Below are 24,949 nucleotides of genomic sequence, written 5' to 3' on the forward strand. Positions count from 1 at the left end.
TCACTGGAGCGTCCTGTCCTTGCCTGCGTGGACATGGGCGAAGGATTACTGGCAGTGGTACCTTAATTGCGTTGTGCTGTGACATCACCCTTAAACGCATTGTAAAGCATGGTTGCCAGCTTGTTCTGCAAGTGCTGCATCCTTTCTGCTTTCACGTGAGTTTGTAATATCTCCGCCACTTTGTGCCTATACCGAGGTTCTAGTAGCGTGGCCGCCCAGTACAGCTCATTCCCCTTGAGTTTTTTTTATACTGGAGTCCCTCAACAGGCTGGACAGCATGAAAGATGCCATATGCACAAAGCTGGATCCAGACGTACTATCCATCTCCTCTTGCTCTTCCTCAGTGACGTCAGATAAGTCCTCCTCCTCCCCCAGCCATGAACAATACCACAGAAACATTGAGCAGCTCAAGCCCCCTGCGACTCCTGCTGCAGTTGTTCATCTGCCGCTGCCTCCTCCTCCAAAGAAACGCTTTCCTCATCATCCGAGTCTGACTCCTCTTCCCCACACCACTCTTCCTCCTCCTCCTCCTCCCCCCTCTGTGCTGCCGCAGGTGTAGAGTAAACATCTGGTTCTGATGAGAATTGATCCCACAATGCTTCCTCCTGTAACTGTTCCTGTTGACACTCCTCCACAGCTTGATCCACCGCTCTATGCACGGTACGCTCCAGGAAGTAAGCGTACGGGATCAAGTCATTGATGGTGCCTTCGCTGCGACTCACCAGGTTGGTCACCTCCTCAAACCGCCGCATGAGCCTGCATGCATTTTGCATCAGTGTCCAGTTGTTGGGCTAGAACATCCCCATCTCCCCAGAGTGTGTCCTTCTACTGTAGTTTTAGAGATACTGGATGACGGCTTTCTCCTGTTCTAGCAGGTGAGAGAACATAAGGAGGGTTGAATTCCAGCGAGTCGGGCTATCGCAAATCAGGCTTCTCACCGGCAACTTGTTTTTCTACTGAATATCGGCAAAGTGTGCCATGGCCGTGTAAGACTGCCTGAAATGCCCACACAACTTTCTGGCCTGCTTCAGGACGTCCTCTAAGCCTGGGTACTAGATTCAGTGCCATGCAGGGTACATGTGTCCGCTTTCCCAAATTCAAAGCAGAAACAAGATTGCTGCTGTTGTCACACACCACGTTGCCGATCTCCAGCTGGTGCGGGGTCAGCCACTGATCCATCTGTTTGTTAAGAGCAGCCAGGAGAGCTGGTCCAGTGTGACTCTCTGCTTTGAGGCAAGACATGTCTAAGATGGTGTGACACCGAGTTGAACTGCCACTCAGCCAAGGAGGAGGAGGAGGACGACAGTGAAGAGGATGTAGCAGTAGAGATGAGCGTAATGACGTAATTACGATTTCGCGAAATTTCGCGTAATTAGTGTAATTACGATTATGGCCGTAAGTACATAATCGTAATGAAGAAGGATTTCACGAAATTTCGCGTAAGCGTAATTTTCGCATTACAGTAGGTATTACGAAATTAATGCGTATGGCCATGCTCCCAAGCAGAAAAGTTGACGCATGGATCAATGTTAGGTAGCCGCCGATTTTAAGGGTTAATAGCAAAGCCCCCTTAAATGCTAAGAGCCTCAAATTTGGAGAGTATATTAAGGAGATCAGAAGAAATAAGAGGAAAAATTTTTTTTTTCAAAAAGACCTTATAGTTTTTCAGAAAATCGATGTTAAAGTTTTAAAGGAAAAATGTATACATTTAAAAACCCGCCGACTTTAACAGTTAATAGCAAAGCCTGCTTAAAGTTTAGGGACACCAAATTCCCAGGGTATATTAAGGGGATCAGTGGGAATGAGAGAAAATTTTTTTTTCAAAAAGACCTTATAGTTTTTGAGAAAATCGATTTTTAAGTTTCAAGGGGGAAAATGTCTTTCAAATGCGGAAAATGTCCGTTTTTTTTTTTGCACAGGTAACAATAGTGTATTATTTTCAAAGATTCCCCCAAGTGGGAAGAGTTTTACTTACTTCGTTCTGAGTGTGGGAAATATAAAAAAAAAACGACGTGGGGTCCCCTGTCCCAGACCTCTTTAACCCCTTGTCCCCCATGCAGGCTGGGATAGCCAGAATGCGGAGCACCGGCCGCGTGGGGCTCCGCACCCTGACTATACCAGCCCGCATGGTCCATGGATTGGGGGGTCTCGGAAGGGGAGGGGCAGCCAAGCTTTCCCCTCCCCCTCCGAGCCCTTGTCCAATCCAAGGACAAGGGGCTCTTCTCCACCTCCGATGGGCGGTGGAGGTGGAGGCCGCGATTTCCCGGGGGGGGGGGGGTTCATGGTGGCATCTGGGAGTCCCCTTTAAAAAGGGGTCCCCCAGATGCCCACCCCCCCCTCCCAGGAGAAATGAGTATAGAGGTACTTGTACCCCTTACCCATTTCCTTTAAGAGTTAAATGTAAATAAACACACAAACACTTAGAAAAAGTATTTTAATTGAACAAAAAACATAACCACGAAAAAAGTCCTTTAATATTCTTAATTAACCATTAATACTTACCTTATACTTAACTTCAAATTAGAAGGAACCCCATTGGTCTGCTAAGGACCAATGGGGCTCCTTGGAGCCCAAATACAAAGATGCTTAGAGAGCTCTGAGCTATATAGCTCAGAGCTCTGTCGGGTCCGGACTCCGTGCAGGACGCTAAGTCCCGCCAGCTCCCGCTGCCCTCCCCGCCTCTCCCACATGTCACCCACATGTCACTCACATGTGGGTGACAGATGTGGGTGGGGTGGACGGCGGGAGCCGGCGGGGACTTAGCGTCCTGCACGGACGTGTAAGTGTATGCGGCGGCTGAGCGGCGAGTGACGTCGGGTGCGGCGTAGTTACAATGTAACAAAGTTGTTACATTGTAATAACTTTGTTACATTGTAACTGATTAGCTAATTTCCGAGGATATTGCGAGGGATCATTTATTTAAAGAGACAGGTAAGTATTAATGGTTAATTAAGAATATTAAAGGACTTTTTTCGTGGTTATGTTTTTTGTTCAATTAAAATACTTTTTCTAAGTGTTTGTGTGTTTATTTACTTTTAACTCTTAAAGGAAATGGGTAAGGGGTACAAGTACCTCTATACTCATTTCTCCTGGGAGGGGGGGTGGGCATCTGGGGGACCCCTTTTTAAAGGGGACCCCTAGATGCCACCATGAACCCCCCCCCCCCCCGGGAAATCGTGGCCTCCACCTCCACTGCCCATCGGAGGTGGAGAAGAGACCCTTGTCCTTGGATTGGACAAGGGCTCGGAGGGGGAGGGGAAAGCTTGTCTGCCCCTCCCCTTCCGAGACCCCCCAATCCATGGACCATGCGGGCTGGTATAGTCAGGGTGCGGAGCCCCACGCGGCCGGTGCTCCGCATTCTGGCTATCCCAGCCTGCATGGGGGACAAGGGGTTAAAGAGGTCTGGGAGGGGGGACCCCACGTCGTTTTTTTATATTTCCCACACTCAGAACGAAGTAAGTAAAACTCTTCCCACTTGGGGGAATCTATGAAAATAATACACTATTGTTACCTGTGCAAAAAAACCTGACATTTTTTGCATTTGAAAGACATTTTCCCCCTTGAAACTTAAAAATCGATTTTCTCAAAAACTATAAGGTCTTTTTGAAAAAAAATTGGTTCCTCTTATTCCCACTGATCCGCTTAATATACCCTGGGAATTTGGTGTTCCTAAACTTTAAGCAGGCTTTGCTATTAACCGTTAAAGTCGGCGGGTTTTCAAATGTATACATTTTTCCTTTGAAACTTTAACATCGATTTTCTGAAAAACTATAAGGTCTTTTTGAAAAAAAATTTTTTCCTCGTATTCCTTCTGATCTCCTTAATATACTCTCCAAATTTGAGGCTCTTAGCATTTAAGGGGGCTTTGCTATTAACCCTTAAAGTCGGCGGCTTTTTATACGGGAGGGTAATGGTTTAATGCGAAATTACGGTATGGTTTAATGCGAAATTACGGTATGAACGAAACGCGAAATTACGTGTTGAAAATTAGGCTTACGGTATTTTCAATTACGATTTTAATGGCAATTACGCTACCGTAATTTCGCATCGTAATCGCAAATTTCGCATGCGTAATTATAGTAATGCGAAATTACGAAAATTTCGGCTCAACTCTATGTAGCAGGAGGAGAAAAAGGTGGCAGCAGGCCTGCCTGCAAGCCGTGGAGGTGTCACTAGGTCAGCTGCACAGCCATGTACTCCCTGCTTGCCAGCAGTCACCAGGTTGACCCAATGGGCTGTGTAAGTAATGTACCTACCCTGACCATGCTTGGCAGACAAGGCATCCGTGGACCCTTGACCGAACACTGTGTGCCAGAGATGACACCACTTGCCTCTCAACTTCACGGTACAGTTTGGGTATCGTCTTTTTAGAGAAATAATTGCGGCCTGGTATCTTCCACTGCGGTGTCCCAATGGCCACAAATTTACGGAAGGCCTCAGAGTCCACCAGCTGGTATGGTAACAGCTGGCAAGCTACCAGTTCCGCCAAGCCAGCTGTCAGACACCGGGCAAGGGGTGACTGACAGAAATTGGCTTCTTGCTCTCAAAGATTTCCTTTACAGACACCTGGCTGCTGTGGGCAGAGGAGCAGGAACCGCTCAAGGTCAGAGGTGGAGTGGAGGAGGGTGGCTGTGAAGGTGCAAGGGAGAAAGCGGCTGAAGACGCTGCACCTTAAGGAGGAAGAGGAGAAGGAGGGTGGCTTTTCTTTTGTGTGCTGCTTTTGCTCAGGTGCTCTTCCCATTGCAGTTTGTGCCTTTTCTGCATGTGCCTTCGTAAGGCACTTGTCCCTACGTGGGTGTTGGCCTTTCCACTGCTCAATTTTTGGAGGCAGAGAGAACAGATGGCATTGCTCTAATCTGAAGCAGACACATTAAAACATTTCCAAACCGCTGAGCCTCCCTGGGGTGATGGCACTATGGTGGCATCAGCAGCTCACGTTGAAGGGCATGTTGGCTGGCTGTACATAGGTGTCGATACATGTTGCCGGACACTGCCACCAGCTGTTTCTGACAACAAGCTCCCCCTGCTTCTTTCAGGAACTCATCTCCTCCTACTCCTCTCTGACTCCCCCCTCTGAACTGTCCCCCTGTTCATCTCCTCTATTGGGAACCCACGTGGCATCCGTATCATCATCATCATCATAATCATCCTGCCCAGCTTCGCTTGACTCAGACACCTCCAAAACTGCACCAACAGCAGGTACTTCATCCTCCTCCTCCTCACACGTTACGTCCATAGTGTCACCTAACTCTGACATATAAGGGGGTGTAACTTGCTTAGCGCCTTCATCTGGCTGTATTAATAATGGCTGTGCATCAGTGATTTCCCCACCAAATAATTCCTGTGAAACTGTAATATGCAGAGGATGTGGTGCTTGTAGTAGCGCTGGTGGCTGCGGAAGATGAGGTGTTCTGTGTTAAATAGTCAACCATGTCCTGACAATCTTAGGAGTTGATGGGACGTACCTTCTTCTGAGCACTGTACTTTGGTTCAGGGCTGCACGAAATCACATCATCATGACCTCGCACAGACCTGCCGGGTGGCCTTCCTCTGAGTCTGCCTCTACCTCTGCCTCTACCTGTTTTGTCCAGTTTACCCATATCGGGGGGATGAAGTGAAAAGTGTACACTGTCTTGACTAATGCAATGTGCAGTCACACAGGTGCAGTTTACAGGTATGCATGGAGTGGTATATCACACTGCGTGCACTCACGTAGGTAGGTGGCTGCACTGAACACAACAAGTAGGTATATGAAGTGATGGGTATTACAAATGTGCACCTGTCACACACACGTACCGTGAACAGGTACAGTGACTGGTGGTATTAAATATCACACTGCGTGCGCTCACGTAGGTAGGTGGGTGGGTGCACTGAAGTGAACAACAGGTAGGTATATGCAGTGATGGATGGGTATTATTGTGCATCTGTCACACACAGACAGGTACCGGACAGGCACAGTGACACTGCGTGCACTCACGTAGGTAGTTGGGTGCACTGAGGTGAACAACAGGTAGATATATGCAGTGATGGGTATTACAATGTGCACCTGTCACACACAGACAGGTACCGGACAGGCACAGTGTCACTGCGTGCGCTTATGTAGGTAGGTGGGTGCACTGAAGTGCGCTCACGTAGTGCGCTCATGTAGGTAGGTGGGTGCACTGAAGTGAACAACAGGTAGGTCTATGGAGTGATGGATGGGTATTATAATGTGCACCTGTCACACACAGACAGGTACCGGACAGGCACAGTGACACTGCATGCGCTCATGTAGGTGGGTGCACTGTGAACAACAGGTAGGTATATGCAGTGATTGGTATTACAATGTGCACCTGTCACACACAGACAGGTACCGGACAGGCACAGTGACACTGCGTGCGCTCACGTAGGTAGGTGGGTGCACTGAAGTTAACAACAGGTAGGTATATGCAGGGATGGATGGGTATTATTGTGCACCTGTCACACACAGACAGGTACCGGACAGGCACAGTGACACTGCATGCGCTCATGTAGGTGGGTGCACTGTGAACAACAGGTAGGTATACGCAGTGATGAGTATTACAATGTGCACTGCGTGCGCTCACGTAGGTAGGTGGGTGCACTGAAGTGAACAACAGGTAGGTATATGCAGTGATGGATAGGTATTATAATGTGCACCTGTCACACACAGACAGGTACCGGACAGGCACAGTGACACTGCGTGCGCTCACGTAGGTAGGTGGGTGCACTGAAGTGAACAACAGGTAGGTATATGCAGTGATGGGTATTACAATGTGCACCTGTCACACACAGACAGGTACCGGACAGGCACAGTGACGCTGCATGTGCTCATGTAGGTAGGTGGGTGCACTGAAGTGAACAACAGGTAGGTACTGTATATGCAGTGATGGGTATTATAATGTGCACTTGTCACACACATAGACAGGTACCGGACAGGCAGAGTGACACTGCGTGCGCTCACATAGGTAGGTGGGTGCACTGAAGTGAACAACAGGTAGGTCTATGCAGTGCTGGGTATTATAAATCTGCACCTGGCACAGTAGTAATTATACCACCAAGGGGCCAAAGGCCAGCTGCGACTGACTGACAGAGCTGTATACAATGCAAGTGGGCCACACAAAAAAAAAAAAAAATCACAAGAACAAGATTAGCTCTCAAAAGAGCTGTTGAGGGGTGCTTTTTTAGCAATAAGAATCAGCAAGGAGCAAGCTAAGAAGTCTACAAGAGCCTAACTAAGCTTTCCCTATAGGTCTCTGCACAGCAACTCTCCCTTCTCTAATTACTGCAGGCACACGAGTGAGTCCAATGCCTGACGCTGCCTGCCTTTTATAAGGGGGGGGAGTGGCTCCAGGAGGGAGTGTAGCCTGATTGGCTACAATGTGCCTGCTGACTGTGATGTAGAGGGTCAAAGTTGACCCTAATGTTCCACTATGGGGCGAATCGAACTTCCGGAAAAGTTCGCGGTTCTCCACGAACGCGAACCACGGAAGTTTACCGGGAACCGTTAGCCGGCGAACCGTTCAGGCTATCTCTATTCACAAATAAAAGGAGATGAAAGTCATAAAGGCACATAGGAATCTATATAAATTCATATTTACATTTGTAACTTGTACATATGTGCTGCATCTGCAGTACAGCACTTCTGGGCATTACTCATGCCTGAAACACCAACCAGACAGTTAATCAAACATAACCCTTAACCTATACCGAACACTAACTGGCCCATGGATAAAGCACTAGAAGATTATTTCTATATATGCTAAACTCCAGCCTATTTATAAAGGACTGGATTTTAGTTGAAGTGACTAACACCGCTGCAAAGTACAGAAGTGGTCTTCCTCTTCCTGCTGGCCCATGACTGGCTGATCATGTGTTATGCGACTAGAGCATGCGTCACTTTGTGGTTGAGAAGACCGGCAATGACTGGTGTAGATAAAGGATCACATCCCCACACTGAAAGAAATGGCTGGAAGATTAACAAAGGCCGAGCCCTGCGTGTGAAGGGCTTCTGATTGTACTTAGTACAAGCTCTTCTGTGATATCACTAACTTGAACAGGGATTGCAACCTAGAAGCAATGTTACTATGCAGTAAAGATGCAGTGCTCCAGTAACAATTTGTGTTGCTGTTCATGTTTTGGGTTTACATAATTTGTGGTGAACATCACAGATTTAACCACTTCCCCTCCGCCGTCCCTGCATTTCCCCATAACTGCTTGCAGGGGGCATAGCTACTATGTCCCTCCTTGCCGGGCACTCCTGCTTGCCCCCCAGCGTGTTCCCACACTTGTTATCGCTGCCTATCGTTAGCCAGGAGATCGCCGCCGTCTATGGGACAGCACCTTCATTCACTTAAGCCGATACTTACACGTCCATGCATTACTAGTAATACTAGGGAAGTTATGCACATGGACATCTTGTGGTCAAAAATTAAAATTACTTCCCAAAACTTTTTTTTAAATAAAAATACCTATTTTTACTTTTAAAATTAAGATCTTACCTCCCAGACTCCTCAATAGTTGCCCCAAAAAATTTTGTAAAAAAAGAAAAGAAAATTACAATAAAAAAAATCAAAAATAGTTACCTTAGGGACTGAACTTTTTTAATATGTATGTCAAGAAGGTATATTACTGTTACTTTATAAATTATGGGCTTGTAATTAGGGATGAATGCAAAACTGAAAAAATGCACCTTTATTTCCAAATAAAATATTGGCGCCATACATTGTACTAGGGAAACATTGCAATAACCGGGACAAATGGGCAAATAAAATGTGTGGGTTTTAATTATGGTAGCATGTATTATTTTAAAACTATAATGGCAGAAAACTGAGACATAATGTTTTTTTTTTTAAATTTTTCTTTTTTTCCCTGTTAAAACTTATTTAGAATAAAATAATTCTTAGCAAAAAGTACCTCTTAAAGAAAGCATAATTGGTGGCTAAAAAAAATACAAGATAAAGATTGTTTTGATGTGATAAGTAGTAATAGAATGAATGGAAGGTGAAAATGTCTCTGGTTTTTTTTAAGGGGAAAAACCCTTGGAGGTGAAGTGGTTAATGTACACATATAGGCAGGGGTAGTTGGCCCATGATGCCAAGTGACACATTTGCGTCAGGCGGCATGGGCCCTGGAGTGGCATTCCACCCACCCCCCTCTTCCTGCGGCTGCTTCTAGCACCCCTCTCCCCCCGCGGCCGACGCTCGTGTTAACTTTTGAGCTGGTGGTCGCTTCCTCCATTATAAATCCGTGTGGCCCCTCTTCTCCGTGCTCCTTCATAATCCTGTCTCACAGCAGCGCATCTTGAGCAGCATGTCCCGCGGCTGCTGTGCAGCAGAAGGAAGCAGGACAGCGGCTCATTGTAGCGGCAATGTAAATCGACATTACTTTACCAGGGGAACCACTGTCCTGCTACCTTCCTCTTCACAGCGGCCGTGGGACGTGCTGCTGTGAGACAGGATTATGAAAGAGCACAGAGGAGAGGGGCCGGCCGCGGACTATAATAAAGGAAGTGGCCACCACCTCAGTGGCCATGGTGGGAGGGGGGAACAGGCACTGGGGGAAACTATACTGGCAACTGTACTCCCCATACTGTGGCAACTATACTAGCTACATTATATACTGGGGCAACTATACTACCTATACAGTGTTTCATTATTCATCTTTCTGTATCATTGCTGCATGGAACTTATCCCTCTGCATTTTGACCATATGTGGGTGTTCGATCACCTGCTTTTGCTGTGTGTGTGCATCAGCAGGACGTTTGCTGTCCTAAAGAGCAGCATCATCACCAGTCCTTGGAGAGTAGACATCTCAAGGTCCGAACAGTGTATGCTGCAGGCAGCCTACCCTGTGTCCCTCTGTGTCTCCTTCTGTTCCTCTTTGTGCCTCCTTCTGTTCCTATTTGTTCCTCCTTTTATCTCCGTGTGCCTCCTTCAGTCCCCCTGTGCCACCTCTGCCCCCTGTGTGTGCCTCTGTCCCCTTGTGCCTCCTTCTGTCTCCCTTGTGCCTCCCTTTGTACCCTTTTGCCTTCCTCTGTCCCCACATGCCTCCTTCTGGCCCCCTTGTGACCTCCACTGTTCCTTTGTGCCTCATTCTTCCCCCTTTGTGACTCCTTCTGACCTCTGTGCTTCTTTTTGTCCCCCTGTGCCTCCATCTGTCCCCTGGTACTACATCTGTCCCCCTGTGCATCCCTCTGCCTCACTGTGCCACGATCTGTTCCCTTGTGCTGTCTACTTTGGTCCCTCTGTGCCTTCTGTCCCGCTTTGTGCCTCCCTCTGTCCCCCTGTGCCTCCTTCTGTCCTCTTGTGCCATTCTCTGTCTGCCACTATCTATGATGTGCCTGTGTGACCATTAGAGATGGCCCAACCGGTTCGCTGGCGAACGGTTCCAGGCGAACTTTGGGTGGTTTGTGATCGCATGCGAACGCAAACTTTCCTGGAAGTTCGGTTCGCCCCCATAGTGCACCATTAGGGTCAACTTTGACCATCTACATCACAGTCAGCAGGCCCGTTGTAGCCAATCAGGCTACACTATCTCCTGGAGCCACCCAACCCCTTATATAAGGCAGGCAGCACTGGCCATTATAGTCGTTCGTGTCCCTGTAGCATTTAATGAAGGGAAAGCTGCTGGCAGACTCTCATAGGGGAAGATTAGTTAGGCTGTTATAAGCTTCTTAGCTTGCTCCTGGCTGATTCTTATTCCTAAAATAGCACCCACAACAGCTCTTTTGAGAGCTAATCTTGTTCTTGTGTTTTTTTTTTTCCCTGCACCTTCCTCCCTCCTCCTCCTGTCTTGTCTTGTCTTCCAGGGATTTGTAGGATGTCAAAAGCCAGCTTACATACATTGGCTGGGAATTGAACCCAGGTCAACTGCTTTGAAGGCAGCTATGCTCACTACTCTATCACCAACGCTACATGCTGAAGCCAGTCTAGCATGTACCATTGTGATATACCCAAGAGAAAAATGAGCTTGCTTAGGGATTTGTAGGATGTCAAAAGCAACCTCACATACCAGGGGCGTAACTAGAAACCACTGGGCCCCCCTGCGAAACTTTGGATGGGGCCCCCCCCAGCAAACCCATCTGCCCCCGACCCCCAGGCAATATACCACAAACAAAATGACTTTTTTTAAATGCAGGCACCGCCAGCCACAAAACAGAAACCAGGCAGGCTGAGGCGCCCCCACAAAACAGAAATTAGACAGAGAGCAGATCCAGAGACACACACAGCCACACACTACATACACAGCCACACCCACTACATACACAGCCACTCACACTACATACACAGCCACTCACACTACATACACAGCCACTCACACTACATACAGAGCCACTTACACCACATACATAGCCACACACAGACACTCACTACATACATAGCCACACACAGAGAGACACACAGACACTCACTACACACACTACATACACACACACAAAGACACTCACTACACACACACACACACACACACACACACACACACACACACAGACACTCACTACACACACTACATACATAGCCACACACAGAGAGACACACAGACACTCACTACACACACTACATACACAGCGACACACACAGCCACACACACTACATACACACAGACAGCCTCCGCAGCGGCAGACATGACATTTGGCCTCATTTATCACCCTGTCTGCAGGAGATTGCAGAAGAAAGAAGACTTGTAGCAGCCCACAACGGATTACCTTGCCATGCGAGTCTAGTATCCTGCGTGCTTGAGGAGTAGGGGAGGGGGGCTGATAAGGAAGCATACAGAGGTTGAAGAGAAGTATGCCTCCATGTCCTAGTGCCCGCCGCCGCACCAGACAGCAAAAGCCTGCTCCCAATTTGTGTCATACTCGGCCGCTTGCTTGTTAATGCATGCGGGCGGGTGGTGGGCCCCAGAGCTGCGGGCCCCCTCTCCCCTCGGGCCCGCCCCTGCATCCCTTGCAGGGGCGGAAGTTACGCCCCTGTCACATACATTGGCCAGGAATTGAACCCAGGTCAACTGCTTTGAAGGCAGCTATGCTCACCACTATACCACCAAGGCTACATGCTGAAGCCAGCCTAGCATGTACCATTGTGATATACCCAAGAGAAAAATTAGCTTGCTTAGGGAGTTGTAGGATGTCAAACGCAACCTCACATACATTGGCCAGGAATCAAACCCAGGTCAACAGCTTTGAAGGCAGCTATGCTCACCACTATACCACCAACGCCACATGCTGAAGCCAGCATAGCATGTACCACTGTGATATACTCAAGAGAAAAATGAGCTTGCTTAGGGATTTGTAGGATGTCAAAAGCAACCACACATACATTGGCCAGGAATTGAACCGAGGTCAACTGCTTTGAAGGCAGCCATGCTCACCACTATACCACCAACGCTACATGCTGAAGCCAGCCTAGCATGTACCATTGTGATATATCCAAGAGAAAAATGAGCTTGCTTATTTGCCTAATTTGCTAGATGAAAGCAGTGGGACACATGGTGATACTGCTTACAGGCTTAAATTCAAGACTTCAGAAAGCTCATGTGCCCCCCTAGATGATGCTGGTGTAACACACACAGCAAAGGACAGAAATTTGAAGTCTGGAAGATTCCAGGGCAAGGGTGGGAAGGATGATAAGCTAGGTGGCCATGCAACCATTCCTGCTAACCTAAAGCTTACTTGTGTCTTACAACACATTGGCTTAAGACTTTACCAAATCCAATGCTCCAATATGGGAAACTTCTCTTTGCTGTTTTTTTTTTTTTTTTTAAGTGTGGTGTCACAGTTCACTCATCTCTCCAACTGCAAGAAAGGCCCAGGAGTAGTCTTAGCTACCCTAATATCTATGTTACGGCGGAGCCCTTATTACACTTTCTCTTACAGGGCTATGGAAACCCGTTTGCCCATGCGATAAAGCGAGGTGCAAAAATGAAATCATGCCTAGCAGAGGATGGTTTCGATCTATCAACCTCTGGGTTATGGGCACAGCACACTTCCACTGCACCACTCTGCTTACATTTGTATATAATCTTCAAGTTTAAGAAGGGTACATTAGTTGAAATAGTTACACTACTATCTATGTTACAGCAAGGCCCTAATGACACTTTCTCTTACGGGGCTATGGCCACCGATTGGCCCATGTGGTAAAGCAAGGTGTAAAAACCAAAGTATACCTAGCAGAGGATGGTTTCGATTCATAGACCTCTGGGTTATGGGCTCAGCGCGCTTCCGCTGTGCCACTCTGCTGCTGTACAGCAGATGCTTCGTTGTAGGAAAAAGTCAGTGAGACCGCTTAGCCGTACGGAAAATGGCCAATCCTTTGCCTATGTCTCTGTGGTGCAATCAGTTAGTGTGTTCGGCTGTTAACCGAAAGGTTGGTGGTTCAAGCCCAGACAGAGGAAGAGATGATTCTACATGGCTATCTGGGGTTCTCTTTGGACAACCGTTGAATGCAAAAGGCAAGGCTGTCCCTGGGGGGTTTGAACCACCAACCTTTTGGTTAACAGCTGAATGTGCTAACCGATTGTGCCACAGAGACTGTGCATGCAGTTGCTGTTGAATTATGTTATGGGGATGTATGTGTGTCTTTTGGAGGCAGGAAGTAAGTCTGCTCCAAGAAGTTTCAGCATGTAGCGTTGGTGGTATAGTGGTGAGCATAGCTACGATTCCTGGCCAATGTATGTGATCTTGCTTTTGATATCCTACAAATCCCTAAGCAAGCTCATTTTTCTCTTGGGTATATCACAATGGTACATGCTAGGCTGGCTTCAGCATGTAGTGTTGGTGGTATAGGGGTGAGCATAGCTGCCTTCAAAGCAGTTGACCTGGGTTCAATTCCCGGCCAATGTATGCAAGCTGGCTTTTGACATCCTACAAATCCCTGGAAGACAAGACAGGAGGAGGGGAGGAGGGGATTACACTCCCTGATTGATGTATGCACATGCAAGATGTGAAAGCACTTTAGTCCGGCAGTTTAGCATTCAATGTGATTTCTGCCATTAAAACGCTGCTTTGCATCATATCCACATTTTTCTCCAGGACTTTTGGCATGTATTCCACTCTGCCATGCCCCCCTCCAGGTGTTAGACCCCTTGAAACATATTCTCCATCACTTTTCTGGCCAGCATAATTTTTTCTAGTTTTCCAAGTTCGCCTCCCCATTGAAGTCTAGTTCGTGAAAGTTCACGCGAACCAAACTTTTGCAGAAGTTTGTGAACCAAAAATCGGAGGTTCGGGCCATCTCTAGTGACTGTCTACAACTTCCTCTAGTGCTGGCATCTCACTCTTCTCATGTCGCATGTAAACATACTATATGAGGTAAGAGATGCTGAACACTAGGCCAAGCGATGAGCAGACAGGCAGATAGCATAGCACGATCCCGGCTGCAGATAGAGGGACAGTGAGAGGTAAGCTGTTTTGATGACTTCTGTGATTATTGTGCTGTACAGCTATTCCCTAAGTGCTCTGCTACTTGCATTTCACCAGCTTGGGACCCCAAACCCCCCCCCCCCCCCCCCCAATAGTACTTTTGAGGACTCTTCCTGAACACAAAAGTCAAAAACATTGACAATGTAACTGTCACTGCTTTTCTTGCTGCTTTTGTGTGGTGTGGTATGTTATGTTGCAGTAATACAACACACACATGTACAGTATCATGTGTAGCTTTGTGTGTTATAGCCCACTGTCACTGCACAAAAGTATTTTTTTGTCTGCAATTTGAGACATGCCGCCTGCTGTGTTACCACAGCAACACCCAAGTGGCTGACCGTACCATGTTATCGGTGATATCAGTGTGCCAAACAAAGTGTGAAAGTATTTTTTTTATTTCTCCTCTATCCCTCCCTCCCTCCCCTGGCCAGCCAATCACTGCAATCTGCTGTGATAGGCTTTAGCCTATAACAGCGGATCGCTTCCCTGTGTCCCAGGGGGACAGCCGTGTCACACGGTTGTCTCCAGTACAGCGCTGCTGCAGATCGCAGCTCTGTACAAAGTAATTAGACGGCAGTTTCGCCGTCTAACAATCTCCCGAGCGGTGATTGCCACTCGGAGACTGAAGGTGAGGCGGAGCTCCGCCCCCAAGCAGGAGATGCACGCGCAGCGTGCACGCGATCTCCTGCTAGCCCCATAGACAGCCGGTCATGCCAATCGGTGTGGAGCGGTCCTGGGGCTGCCGCACTGCACACGCCAATTGGCGTGGAGCAGTCGGCAAGTAGTTAAAGGGAACCAGAGGTGAGCGGTATATGGAGGCTGCCATATTTATTTCCTTTTAAACAATACCAGTTGCCTGGCAGTCCTCCTGATCCTGGAACTCTGACTCAGCTGACTCAGGTTTTAATGGACTAACCATATGTTTGTTCCAGGGTTTTGACTCAGACACTACCTATGTCAAAAGGTCAACAACGCTACCAGGCAAATAGTATTGTTTACTAAGAAATAAATATTGCGGCCTCCATATCCCTCTCACCTCAGGTTTCCTTTAGTACCTGATCTCTGTGTGCTGAAAGAAAATAAAAATTAGTTTTGTTCCAATGCTCCTTTGCTGGTCACTGCCTGGCCTGCTGTGTTGGAAAATGTTCTGACTGCTACTGTGTCACTTTAACACCCATGTGACCACACTGTGCATTCTAGGTGAACTCTGTGTGCCAAAAAAATTGGATTTGTACCAATACCCCTTTGGTGGTCACTGCCTAGCCTGCTGTGTTGTACGTGTACTGACTGTTACCATGTCACTTTAAGACCTGTGTGACCAAACTGTGCATTCTAGGTGATCTCTGTGTGCTGAAAAAAAATAGATATTTGCCAATGCCCCTTTGGAAAATGTTTAGGCAGATACATTTTTCAGGCATTTTTCAGGCATCTCAGACACTGGCTGCAAATAACATTTTTTACGCAGGCACACATGGCATTCCTTCTAAAGACCTTTATTTGAAAAAAAAAAGCCTCTGTATACAGTAAATACATATTTTGTAGGATCATTTCACTCTTGATCCCCTTCGCCATACCACTGTCCAGATTGCTGTGCACTTTGTACACCTTTCTGGCTGCAGAGATGTACTGAAGTTTTTTGATGTTCGCCTGCCATTAAAGTCAATGGGGCTCACACGCACTTTTTCACCACCTAAGGCCTCATTTCACCAACAGCACCTCCCAAGTGTAAAGGTGCATTCATATATACAATTACTGTGTACTGTAGTAATTGGGACCTGATCACTAGGACAACAGTGCTGGGCACAGCTCCTTGCTGTTCTCCTTGCTTCTTACGCTGCTTCCATGTCTGTTGTGCTCTTTGTCAAATCCCTCAGTGCTATAAAAAGGAGGGGCAAAGAGCATACCGGACACAGAAGACTGGAGGAGGAGAAGGAGTTGCTGTGTCCGATCATATAATGCCATAAAGATTGCGGTGGTGAGCACAAGCAGTAATGAGTGGCACAAAATTGCGTGACTTCTTCAATGGTTCTTTCACATGTGCAGTTTTATTAAGCTGCCCCTGACTGCAGTACTGCATGCACTGCCATGCATGCTCAGTACAATGAATCTGACCATGGAATCAATTATGCTGGCAGGCCTACTTAACCTCCCTGCCGGTTATCCCGAGCTCAGCTCGGGGTAACCTGCCGCGGAGGATTCCTCAGGCCCTGCTGGGCCGATTTGCATAATTTTTTTTTTGTTACACGCAGCTAGCACTTTGCTAGCTGCGTGTAACTTACGATCGCCGCCGCTCCCCGCCGATTCGCCGCAACCCGCCGCGACAGAGGGTGTCCCCCCCCCCGAGACCCGTGCGCTGCCTGGCCAATCAGTGCCAGGCAGCGTCGAGGGGTGGTTCGGGACTCCCTCTGACGTCACGACGTCGATGACGTCGGTGACGTCATCGCGCCCGTCGCCATGGCGACGGGGGAAGCCCTCCTGGAAATCCCGTTCAGAACGGGATTTCCGGATGGGTATATGCGCCGGCGGCGATCGGCGCATTCGGGGGGACGCCGCAGGGAGGGGGGAAGCATGTAGCTAGCGCTAGGCTAGCTACATGCTAAAAAAAAAAAAATAATGCGAAAAAACACCCTCCCTGCCGTGCGCAGCATTTTTTTATAACGACAGGGAGGTTAAACTGCTGTTGAGTTCATGTAAATTTGTCTCCACCCATGGCCACACCCACATTAATGTGCGTGACCACACCCATTTTCCAACTGGAGTGGCCAAAAGTGCCCCGGATCTCTTAGGATCCTAGCAACACCCCTGGTGCCAAGCATGTAGCTAGGGAAGTCTGACTTCTATCACAACAGCACAAACACAACCTCTGATTTGTATACTTGCTTTGAATATGTTGGTGTTTTATAAATGCAATAAGTAAAAAAATAAACCTGGAGGTTAAGTAGTTTAGAGAGCATTAGAGAGTCCATATAAATGTGGTTGCAATTTGTGTGGAGGCTGAAAATGAACAAATGTAATGTAGCTGCAGCTGATTTTGAATGGTCCAGTTTGTATCAGACAAATACATTCACAGATTCACTCATCCAGGCACAACTGTTATCCCTACAGCTAAGTTAAAAGCCGGGGTTTTAGTTCACAGAAGAATGCATTCTTATGCTTAGTCACCTATACTGTGCAGAAGTACCCAGGTAAACATAGGTGTCCTAACTCTGGCCCTGTAACATGCATAGTGCAGACATGCAAACACATTCATTGCATCAAACCTATCAATGGATTAGGAGCACACATCCTGATGTCCTCTCCTGGTACAGACAGTGCATCTTACCAATCGCACAAGGGAGCTAACGTTATGTGTCCATGTGCACCATGTGTCTGGTGTATGTGCATGGTGCACATGGACACATAACGTTAGCTCCCTTGAGCGATTGGTAAGATGCACTGTCTGTCCCAGGAGAGGACGTCAGGATGTGTGCTCCTAATCCATTGATAGGTTTGATGCAATGAATGTGTTTGCATGTCTGCACTGTGCATGTTACAGGGCCAGAGTTAGGACACCTATGTTTACCTGGGTACTTCTGCGCAGTATAGGTGACTAAGCATAAGAATGCACTCTTCTGTGAACTAAAACCCCGGCTTTTAACTTAGCTGTAGGGATAACAGTTGTGCCTGGATGAGTGAATCTGTGAATGCATTTGTTTGAACATTTGCATGCGAGAGTGCGAATGGTTAATAGATTTTTGCTGTTTTCTAGCCACACCCCCTTCAGCACCTCCCTTTCCTTAATAATTTATTTAATGTCCTAACTAGAGGCAATGTGCCTGGATATATGTATTTTTTGCTTGTTACTGACCCCTGTGGCTAGGGTCTAATTCAGTGCACTCCCTCCTTCCCCTGTATGTGTTTGTCAGCATGCACACAGCTTATGCTGGTGTATGTGCATGGTTTACTGACCATGGTATTACTGTGCTCAATTGGCCTGCCAACTCTCCTGACCTGAACCCCAAAGAGAATCTGTGGGATATTGTGAAGAAAAAGTTGAGAGACGCAAGACCCAACACTCTGGATGAGCTTAAGGCCACTATTGAAGCATCCTGGGCCTCCATAACACCTGAGCAGTGCCACAGGCTGATTGCCTCCATGCCACGCCGCATTGAAGCAGTCATTTCTGCAAAAGGATTCCCGATCAAGTATTGAGTGCATAACTGAACATAATTATTTGAAGGTTAACTTTTCTGTTTTAAAAACACTTTTCTTTTATTGGTCGGATGAAATATGCTAATTTTTTGAGATAGGAAATTTGGGTTTTCATAAGCTGTATGCCAAAACCATCAATATTAAAACAATAAAAGGCTTGAACTACTTCAGTTGTGTGTATTTGAATCTAAAATATATGAAAGTCTAATGTTTATCAGTACATTATAGAAATTAATGAACTTTATCACAATATGCTAATTTTTTTTAGAAGATCCTGTATATATATATACAGTGGGGTGGGAAAGTTTGGGTAACCTTGTTAATCATCATAATTTTCCTGTATAAATCACTGGTTGTTATGTTAAAAAATGTCAGTTAAATACATCATATAGGAGACACACACAGTGATATTTGAGAAGTGAAATGAAGTTTATTGGATTTACAGAAAGTGTGCAATAATTATTTAAACAAAATTAGGCAGGTGCATAAATTTGGGCACCACAAAAAAGAAATGAAATCAATATTTAGTAGATCCTCCTTTTGCAGAAATTACAGCCTCTAAACACTTCCTGTAGGTTACTATGAGATTCTGGTTTCTGGTTGAAGGTATTTTAGACCATTCCTCTTTACAAAACATCTCTAGTTCATTCAGGTTTGATGGCTTCCGAGCATGAGCTCTCTTTAACTCACACCACAGATTTTTAATTATATTCAGGTCTGGGTACTGAGATGACCATTGCAGAACGTTGTACTTGTTCCTCTGCATGAATACCTTTTGAGAGTTGTTTTAAGACACCCATGTTGCTACTCTTCAGAGAAAATTAAAACAGGATGGAAAGTTACAACTGACCCCCTTAAATACTCTTTCTCATAATTGGATTCACCTGTGTATGTAGGTCAGGGGTCACTGAGCTTACCAAGCCAATTTGAGTTCCAATAATTAGTTCTAAAGGTTTTGGCATTAATAAAATGACAACAGTGCCCAAATGTATGCACCTGCCTAATTTTGTTTAAACAATTATTGCACGCTTTCTGTAAATCCAATAAACTTCATTTCACTTCTCAAACATCACTGTGTGTGTCTCCTATATGATATATTTAACTGACATTTTTTATCATAACAACCAATGATTTATACAGGAAAATCATGACGATTAACAAGGTTGCCCAAACTTTCACACTCCACTGTGTGTGTGTGTGTATATATATATATATATATATATATATGTATATATATATATATATATATATATATATATATATATATATATATATATATATATATATATATATATATACTGTATATATATATGTGTGTATTTATTTTCAGTGCACACAGCTTATTTCGTAAATATATAGGCTATGCTTGACATCAGTTACATCATGAAATATATTTAAATCTCCATTGCATAATTTCATGTAATGTACATTGTGAACATCTGTTGCAGGTTCTTATAAATAAGAGTGATTTTAGAGGGAATAAACTTGACAGCCTCTGCATTCCTCTCATTACAAGCTTTCAGTAGAGCACAGCTTACACTGGATTTACGAAGTGTACTTTTTAAGTGAATAACTGCATACTGCTATATTACCACTAGATGGCAACAGTTGACTGTACTAATTCTATAATTCTTACATTAGCAGACGCAGTGTAGAATGTTTGACAAATAAGTTCAGTGTAAGAAATTTATTACAGATAAAATGTATATGATCATTATTATTGATGTTGTTATTGTTATTATTATTATTTTGTAGGGTTTGGATGTCGTTTTCTCTCAAATATCACAACTCAGAGATGATGTGTACTTTATTGAAAATAGTTTAAATCAAACAAAACAAGGGCATCTGGGCATCAATGAAACCATTCTCAAACCAACAAGAGTCATAACAGATCAACCGCTGACGGACTCTCGCTTTACTACTTCACAAAGTAAGTTTTTTCTCCTGCTAATATTTTGGTATGTTTGTGAAGTTTCTCATTTATCCAGGTCTTATTATGAATTGCAAATTGCTATAGTAAGACATCGGTAAATTATACCAATATTTTACTACAGCTAAACCTAATCCTATTCTCAAACAGAACCCTCCCTGCACCTATGCCTAACCCTAACCACCCCACCAATGCCTAACCCTAACCACCACCCTCTCTGATGCCTAACCCGAATCACCAATGAAAAAAACCCAGGATCATAATTGGTGCTGAGGGGATGCAAGCGGGCTGGGGGAGGACACTCCGTGTGAGTGCCCCAGCCCCAGGGAGGTCTTGTTCAGTAATCTGCAGTAAAACCTATTAACGGTGGCCATACACCTATAGATTGCAGCAGATTCGACCATCAGATAGATTTCTGTCAGATGCCTGTCAAGTTGAATCTGACAGAAATCTATCTGATGTGTGCCATACACTAGAAACAGATTTCCAATAGATTTCAGAATGAAATGTATTGGAAATCTAATGGAAATAGATCTAAATGCATTATTGGACCATTAGATCCAATGCAAATCTATGGGCCATTGAACTGCTGCAAGTAGCAGATCGATATCGATTTTGTATCCTTTCAAATCAATCAAAATTGATGGATAGATATGATATAATCGATTTTCAATAGATTGATGGCTGAAATCGACCAGTGTATGGGCCCTTTAAGATCCTCAGCAAGTTCCATACTAGATGGTGCATGCTTGCATGCTGGGGGGGGGGGGGGGGAGTTTGAAGTTAGTGGTTGCTCTAAGGCCCTTCCAGACTTCCAGTGGGTTGTTGGAACAGAGGCTGAGGTTCAGCTTGTACGACTAGGCATGTTTTTCTGCTTTTAACTCTCAGTTAAGGGTGTTTCTGGCTGCCCTGTACTGAGGTGCCAGATGTATGTGCTTTTCCCTTGATCTATCAGAGCCGAAGCAGTTTGCTGTCATACCAAGGCTTCTTGTTTGGTAAGACCTTGTCTCCTTGCAGAAACTGTCGTTCCTCCAGACAAGGTGCCACCAGGGCTGACCAGTCTGTGCAGTCAAAGCAGGCCTGACGCTGAAACTTGGCCTCTTCTGTCCATCTTCTGTCCATCCTGAGGACAGGCTTGGTGGTCTCGAGCTGCCTTCTGTAGGTGGGGATCAGGTGGATTAAGCAGTGGTCGAAGTTACTCAGGGCAGCCCAATGAGCGGCTTTGTAAGTGTCTTTGAGCACCGTGTAGCAGTAGTCCAGGGTGTTCTCCTGCCTGGTAGGGCAGGAGAACACCCTGGACCACTATTCTTCATTGCAGTAACTTCAAAGGAAGTTCCAACTGCCTAATTCTGTACTCCCCCTCCTCCCCTTGCCATACAGCTGAACATGCTGGTCGTCTAATAGCCAAACTATGTGTCTGTACAGGATTTATTCAGAAACTGCTTTCAGGTGTGTTTGAATTGCAGCTAGCAGATTGTACAAGCTAATAGGGGTAAAAGTTACATAATAATGGTTGTGATTTTCTTTTCGCTTGTAGCAAACTGCTTAGAACTGGAAAAAAAAAATCAACATTTCCTCAACTTAATGTTGTGCTGGTTCTATTCGTCTCATCTCCATAGCGACCAATAGTCTATGCCTTGATAGAAATAGTAACTTCTTCTGAATTCAGCTTATCTTAGACAATAAATGAGTATTCTCATCGGAAGAGAGAGAGAGAGAGAAGCTCTTTCCACCACTCCAGATCTCACTCTTAAATTTATTGGCACATGTGCAATCTAGCTGCATGGGTAATTTATAATAGAGATGGTTGGAAAAGCTGATTTCTGATTCCGTGGAAATTCTGATTACTGAAAATGCTGATACCCAAATTTGCGTATTTCAGCAGAAATATGAATGTCTGATACTGATTTTCGCGGAAAGGAGGGATTTTTTTGTCCTTTTGGTTAATAAAGGTATGTAATTTAAAAAAAGTTTTGCATAATTCCTCCTATTTTGCGGATGTCAGCTATTACGCGGACATCCCTGATACACTACCAAATTTGGCAAAATACTTCAGAGTTGGAAACATTGATCCAATCCCAGACTGAAGATTTTTTCTGTATTCGCATTCTGTGACACTGCTGTATATTTCCAAGTTCCGTGACTGGCCTAAAATTGTATGCCAATAACAGCACTCAAAATTCGGAAATACTCTGTAATACTCTGGAGATCTAAGATGGCGCCTGAGTAGGATGCCTCGGCACGCTTCACTCTTCTAACTCTTTCCCCCCTTCCTTTTGTGGATCACCTGTGCCAGGAGGTCGGAGGAGTTCCCCCTGCTCTCTTCATCCTGGGGAGCCTGAGCACGCTTTGCTACAGATCCTGGATCACCCGGATCGCCGCCATCACATTGCCGCCCACAGTCATCTCCCACATGGCTATCCACATGGACCACACACAGGGCCGCTCCACTGCCGCAGGAGGTCAGACGCTGATGCAGCCGCTCTGAGGAAGACAGGACACCACCGGCCGAAAGGTTATAGCTGCTGGCTGCTGCCAGGGAACGGGGCCCCTCGTCTCACTGCCGGCCAGGTAACGATACAGCACTTCCCGGCTCTGCATCCATGGAGTCACCACGTGGACGGCTACACCGCCGCTGTCAGGGAAACCAAAGGACGCTGCACACAATTAAAGGCACAGGGACTTTTCCACCACTGCAGAGGGGCAGATGTGGCTGCATGCTGCCTGCACATGCCTTGGCCATCACTCCCCTAGCTTACCATCCTTGAGCCCTCTGCCTGGAGCCTACTGTCACCATTTTGTCCACTCTAATCCACGCTTTTGTCCACGCTGAATTCCAGGAAAGCCTCCGGACCCGACGGCGTGTCCCCAGCCTGCCTCAAATCCTGTTCGGAGCAACTTGCCCCCATCCTCTCCGCCATCTTCAGCAGGTCACTGACAGAGGGCAAGGTCCCTGCATGCTTCAAGAGGTCCACCATCATTCCTGTTCCCAAGAAGCAAGGCATCTCCGAACTCAATAACTACAGGCCTGTGGCCCTGACGTCCGTTATCATGAAGTCCCTAGAGAGAGTGGTCCTAACCACCCTCAAGCTATCCACCGTGCCCCTACTAGACCCACTCCAGGTCGCCTACAGGGAAAATAGATCCACTGATGATGCCCTAAACATCTGTCTCGAATACATCTACAACCATCTAGACAGGAAGGACGTGTATGCCAGAGTACTGCTACTAGATTTCAGCTCGGCATTCAACACTATATGCCCACGCACTCTTCAGAATGTTCTGGCCACACTTGGGGTCCACCCCACCTTACGTCTATGGATTGTTGACTTTCTCTCTAACAGATCCCAGGTTGTCAGGCTGGGGGACATCTACTCACGAGAAGTGATAACCAACACAGGGGCACCCCAGGGCTGCGTCCTGTCCCCGCTGCTCTTCTCCCTTTACACAAATGAGTGTAAATCCACGGTAGACTCTGTCAAAGTCATAAAATTTGCGGATGACACCACTATTGTTGGCCTCGTCACCAAGGACAACATCCAGGATTACCAGCAACAGGTGGAAAGTCTATGCCACTGGTGCAAGGAGAACAGCCTGGTGCTCAACACAGCCAAAACCGTTGAACTTATAATTGACTTTAGGAAATCGGCTCCTTCCCCTCCCCCCATCTACATTGACGGCACCGAGGTGGCCAGAGTACCATGCGCTCACCTGCTGGGCACCACCATCTCCAGCGACCTCAGCTGGAGGGTCAACATCATGTCAACCCAACGGAAAGCCCAGCAGAGACTCTTCTTCCTCCGTCAACTTCGGAAGTTCGGCATGGCGCAGGAGATTCTAACATGCTTTTACACTGCCACCATTGAATCGATCCTCTGCTCTGCCATCTTGGTCTGGTATGGGGGAGCCACCGCCAGCGACCGGCACAAACTACAGAGGATCATTAGGTCGGCGGAGAGGGTCATTGGTAGACCTCTGCCTCCACTTGACCACCTGTACAACACAAGACTGAGAGCCAGGGCACTGAGGATCGCAAGCGACCCCTCTCACCCAGGCCACGGTTTTTTTCACCCCACTTCCACTGGGGCGCAGACTCCGGGCCATCCCCACCAAGACCACCAGACACAAGAACTCTTTCTTCCCGATGGCTGTTAGCCTCCTGAACTCTCTTAATATTCTACCACCCTCTATCAGCGCCCGACCACCTGCATAGGAGTGACAGTCTCTAGCAGTGTGTTGTTGAAAGATGAACACTGAGCTATATGTATATCCAATGCTGTTTGTATGTTGTATATTGTGTTTGCATGATTGCATATTGTGTATGCCCATATCTGAGGTATTACTGTCATTTTAACATCTCTCCTTCCTATGTTCTTTATTCTATGTACCGCCCCTTTGTGCCAAACCCA

General features: G+C 46.4%; 1 protein-coding gene across 1 annotated transcript in view; it reads left to right on the forward strand.

Annotated features, from left to right (window-relative positions):
* Positions 1-24,949, forward strand: part of LOC137571526 (EF-hand calcium-binding domain-containing protein 14-like) — a 97,664-nt gene that overhangs the window by 44,950 nt on the left and 27,765 nt on the right. The window contains exon 7 of the mRNA XM_068280759.1: positions 20,366-20,540. Within this exon, the coding sequence (XP_068136860.1) occupies positions 20,366-20,540 (175 nt within the window). The remainder of the gene's footprint in view (positions 1-20,365; positions 20,541-24,949) is intronic.

The sequence above is a fragment of the Hyperolius riggenbachi genome, chromosome 1 (assembly GCF_040937935.1).
Source record: "Hyperolius riggenbachi isolate aHypRig1 chromosome 1, aHypRig1.pri, whole genome shotgun sequence".
NCBI lineage: Eukaryota > Metazoa > Chordata > Amphibia > Anura > Hyperoliidae > Hyperolius > Hyperolius riggenbachi.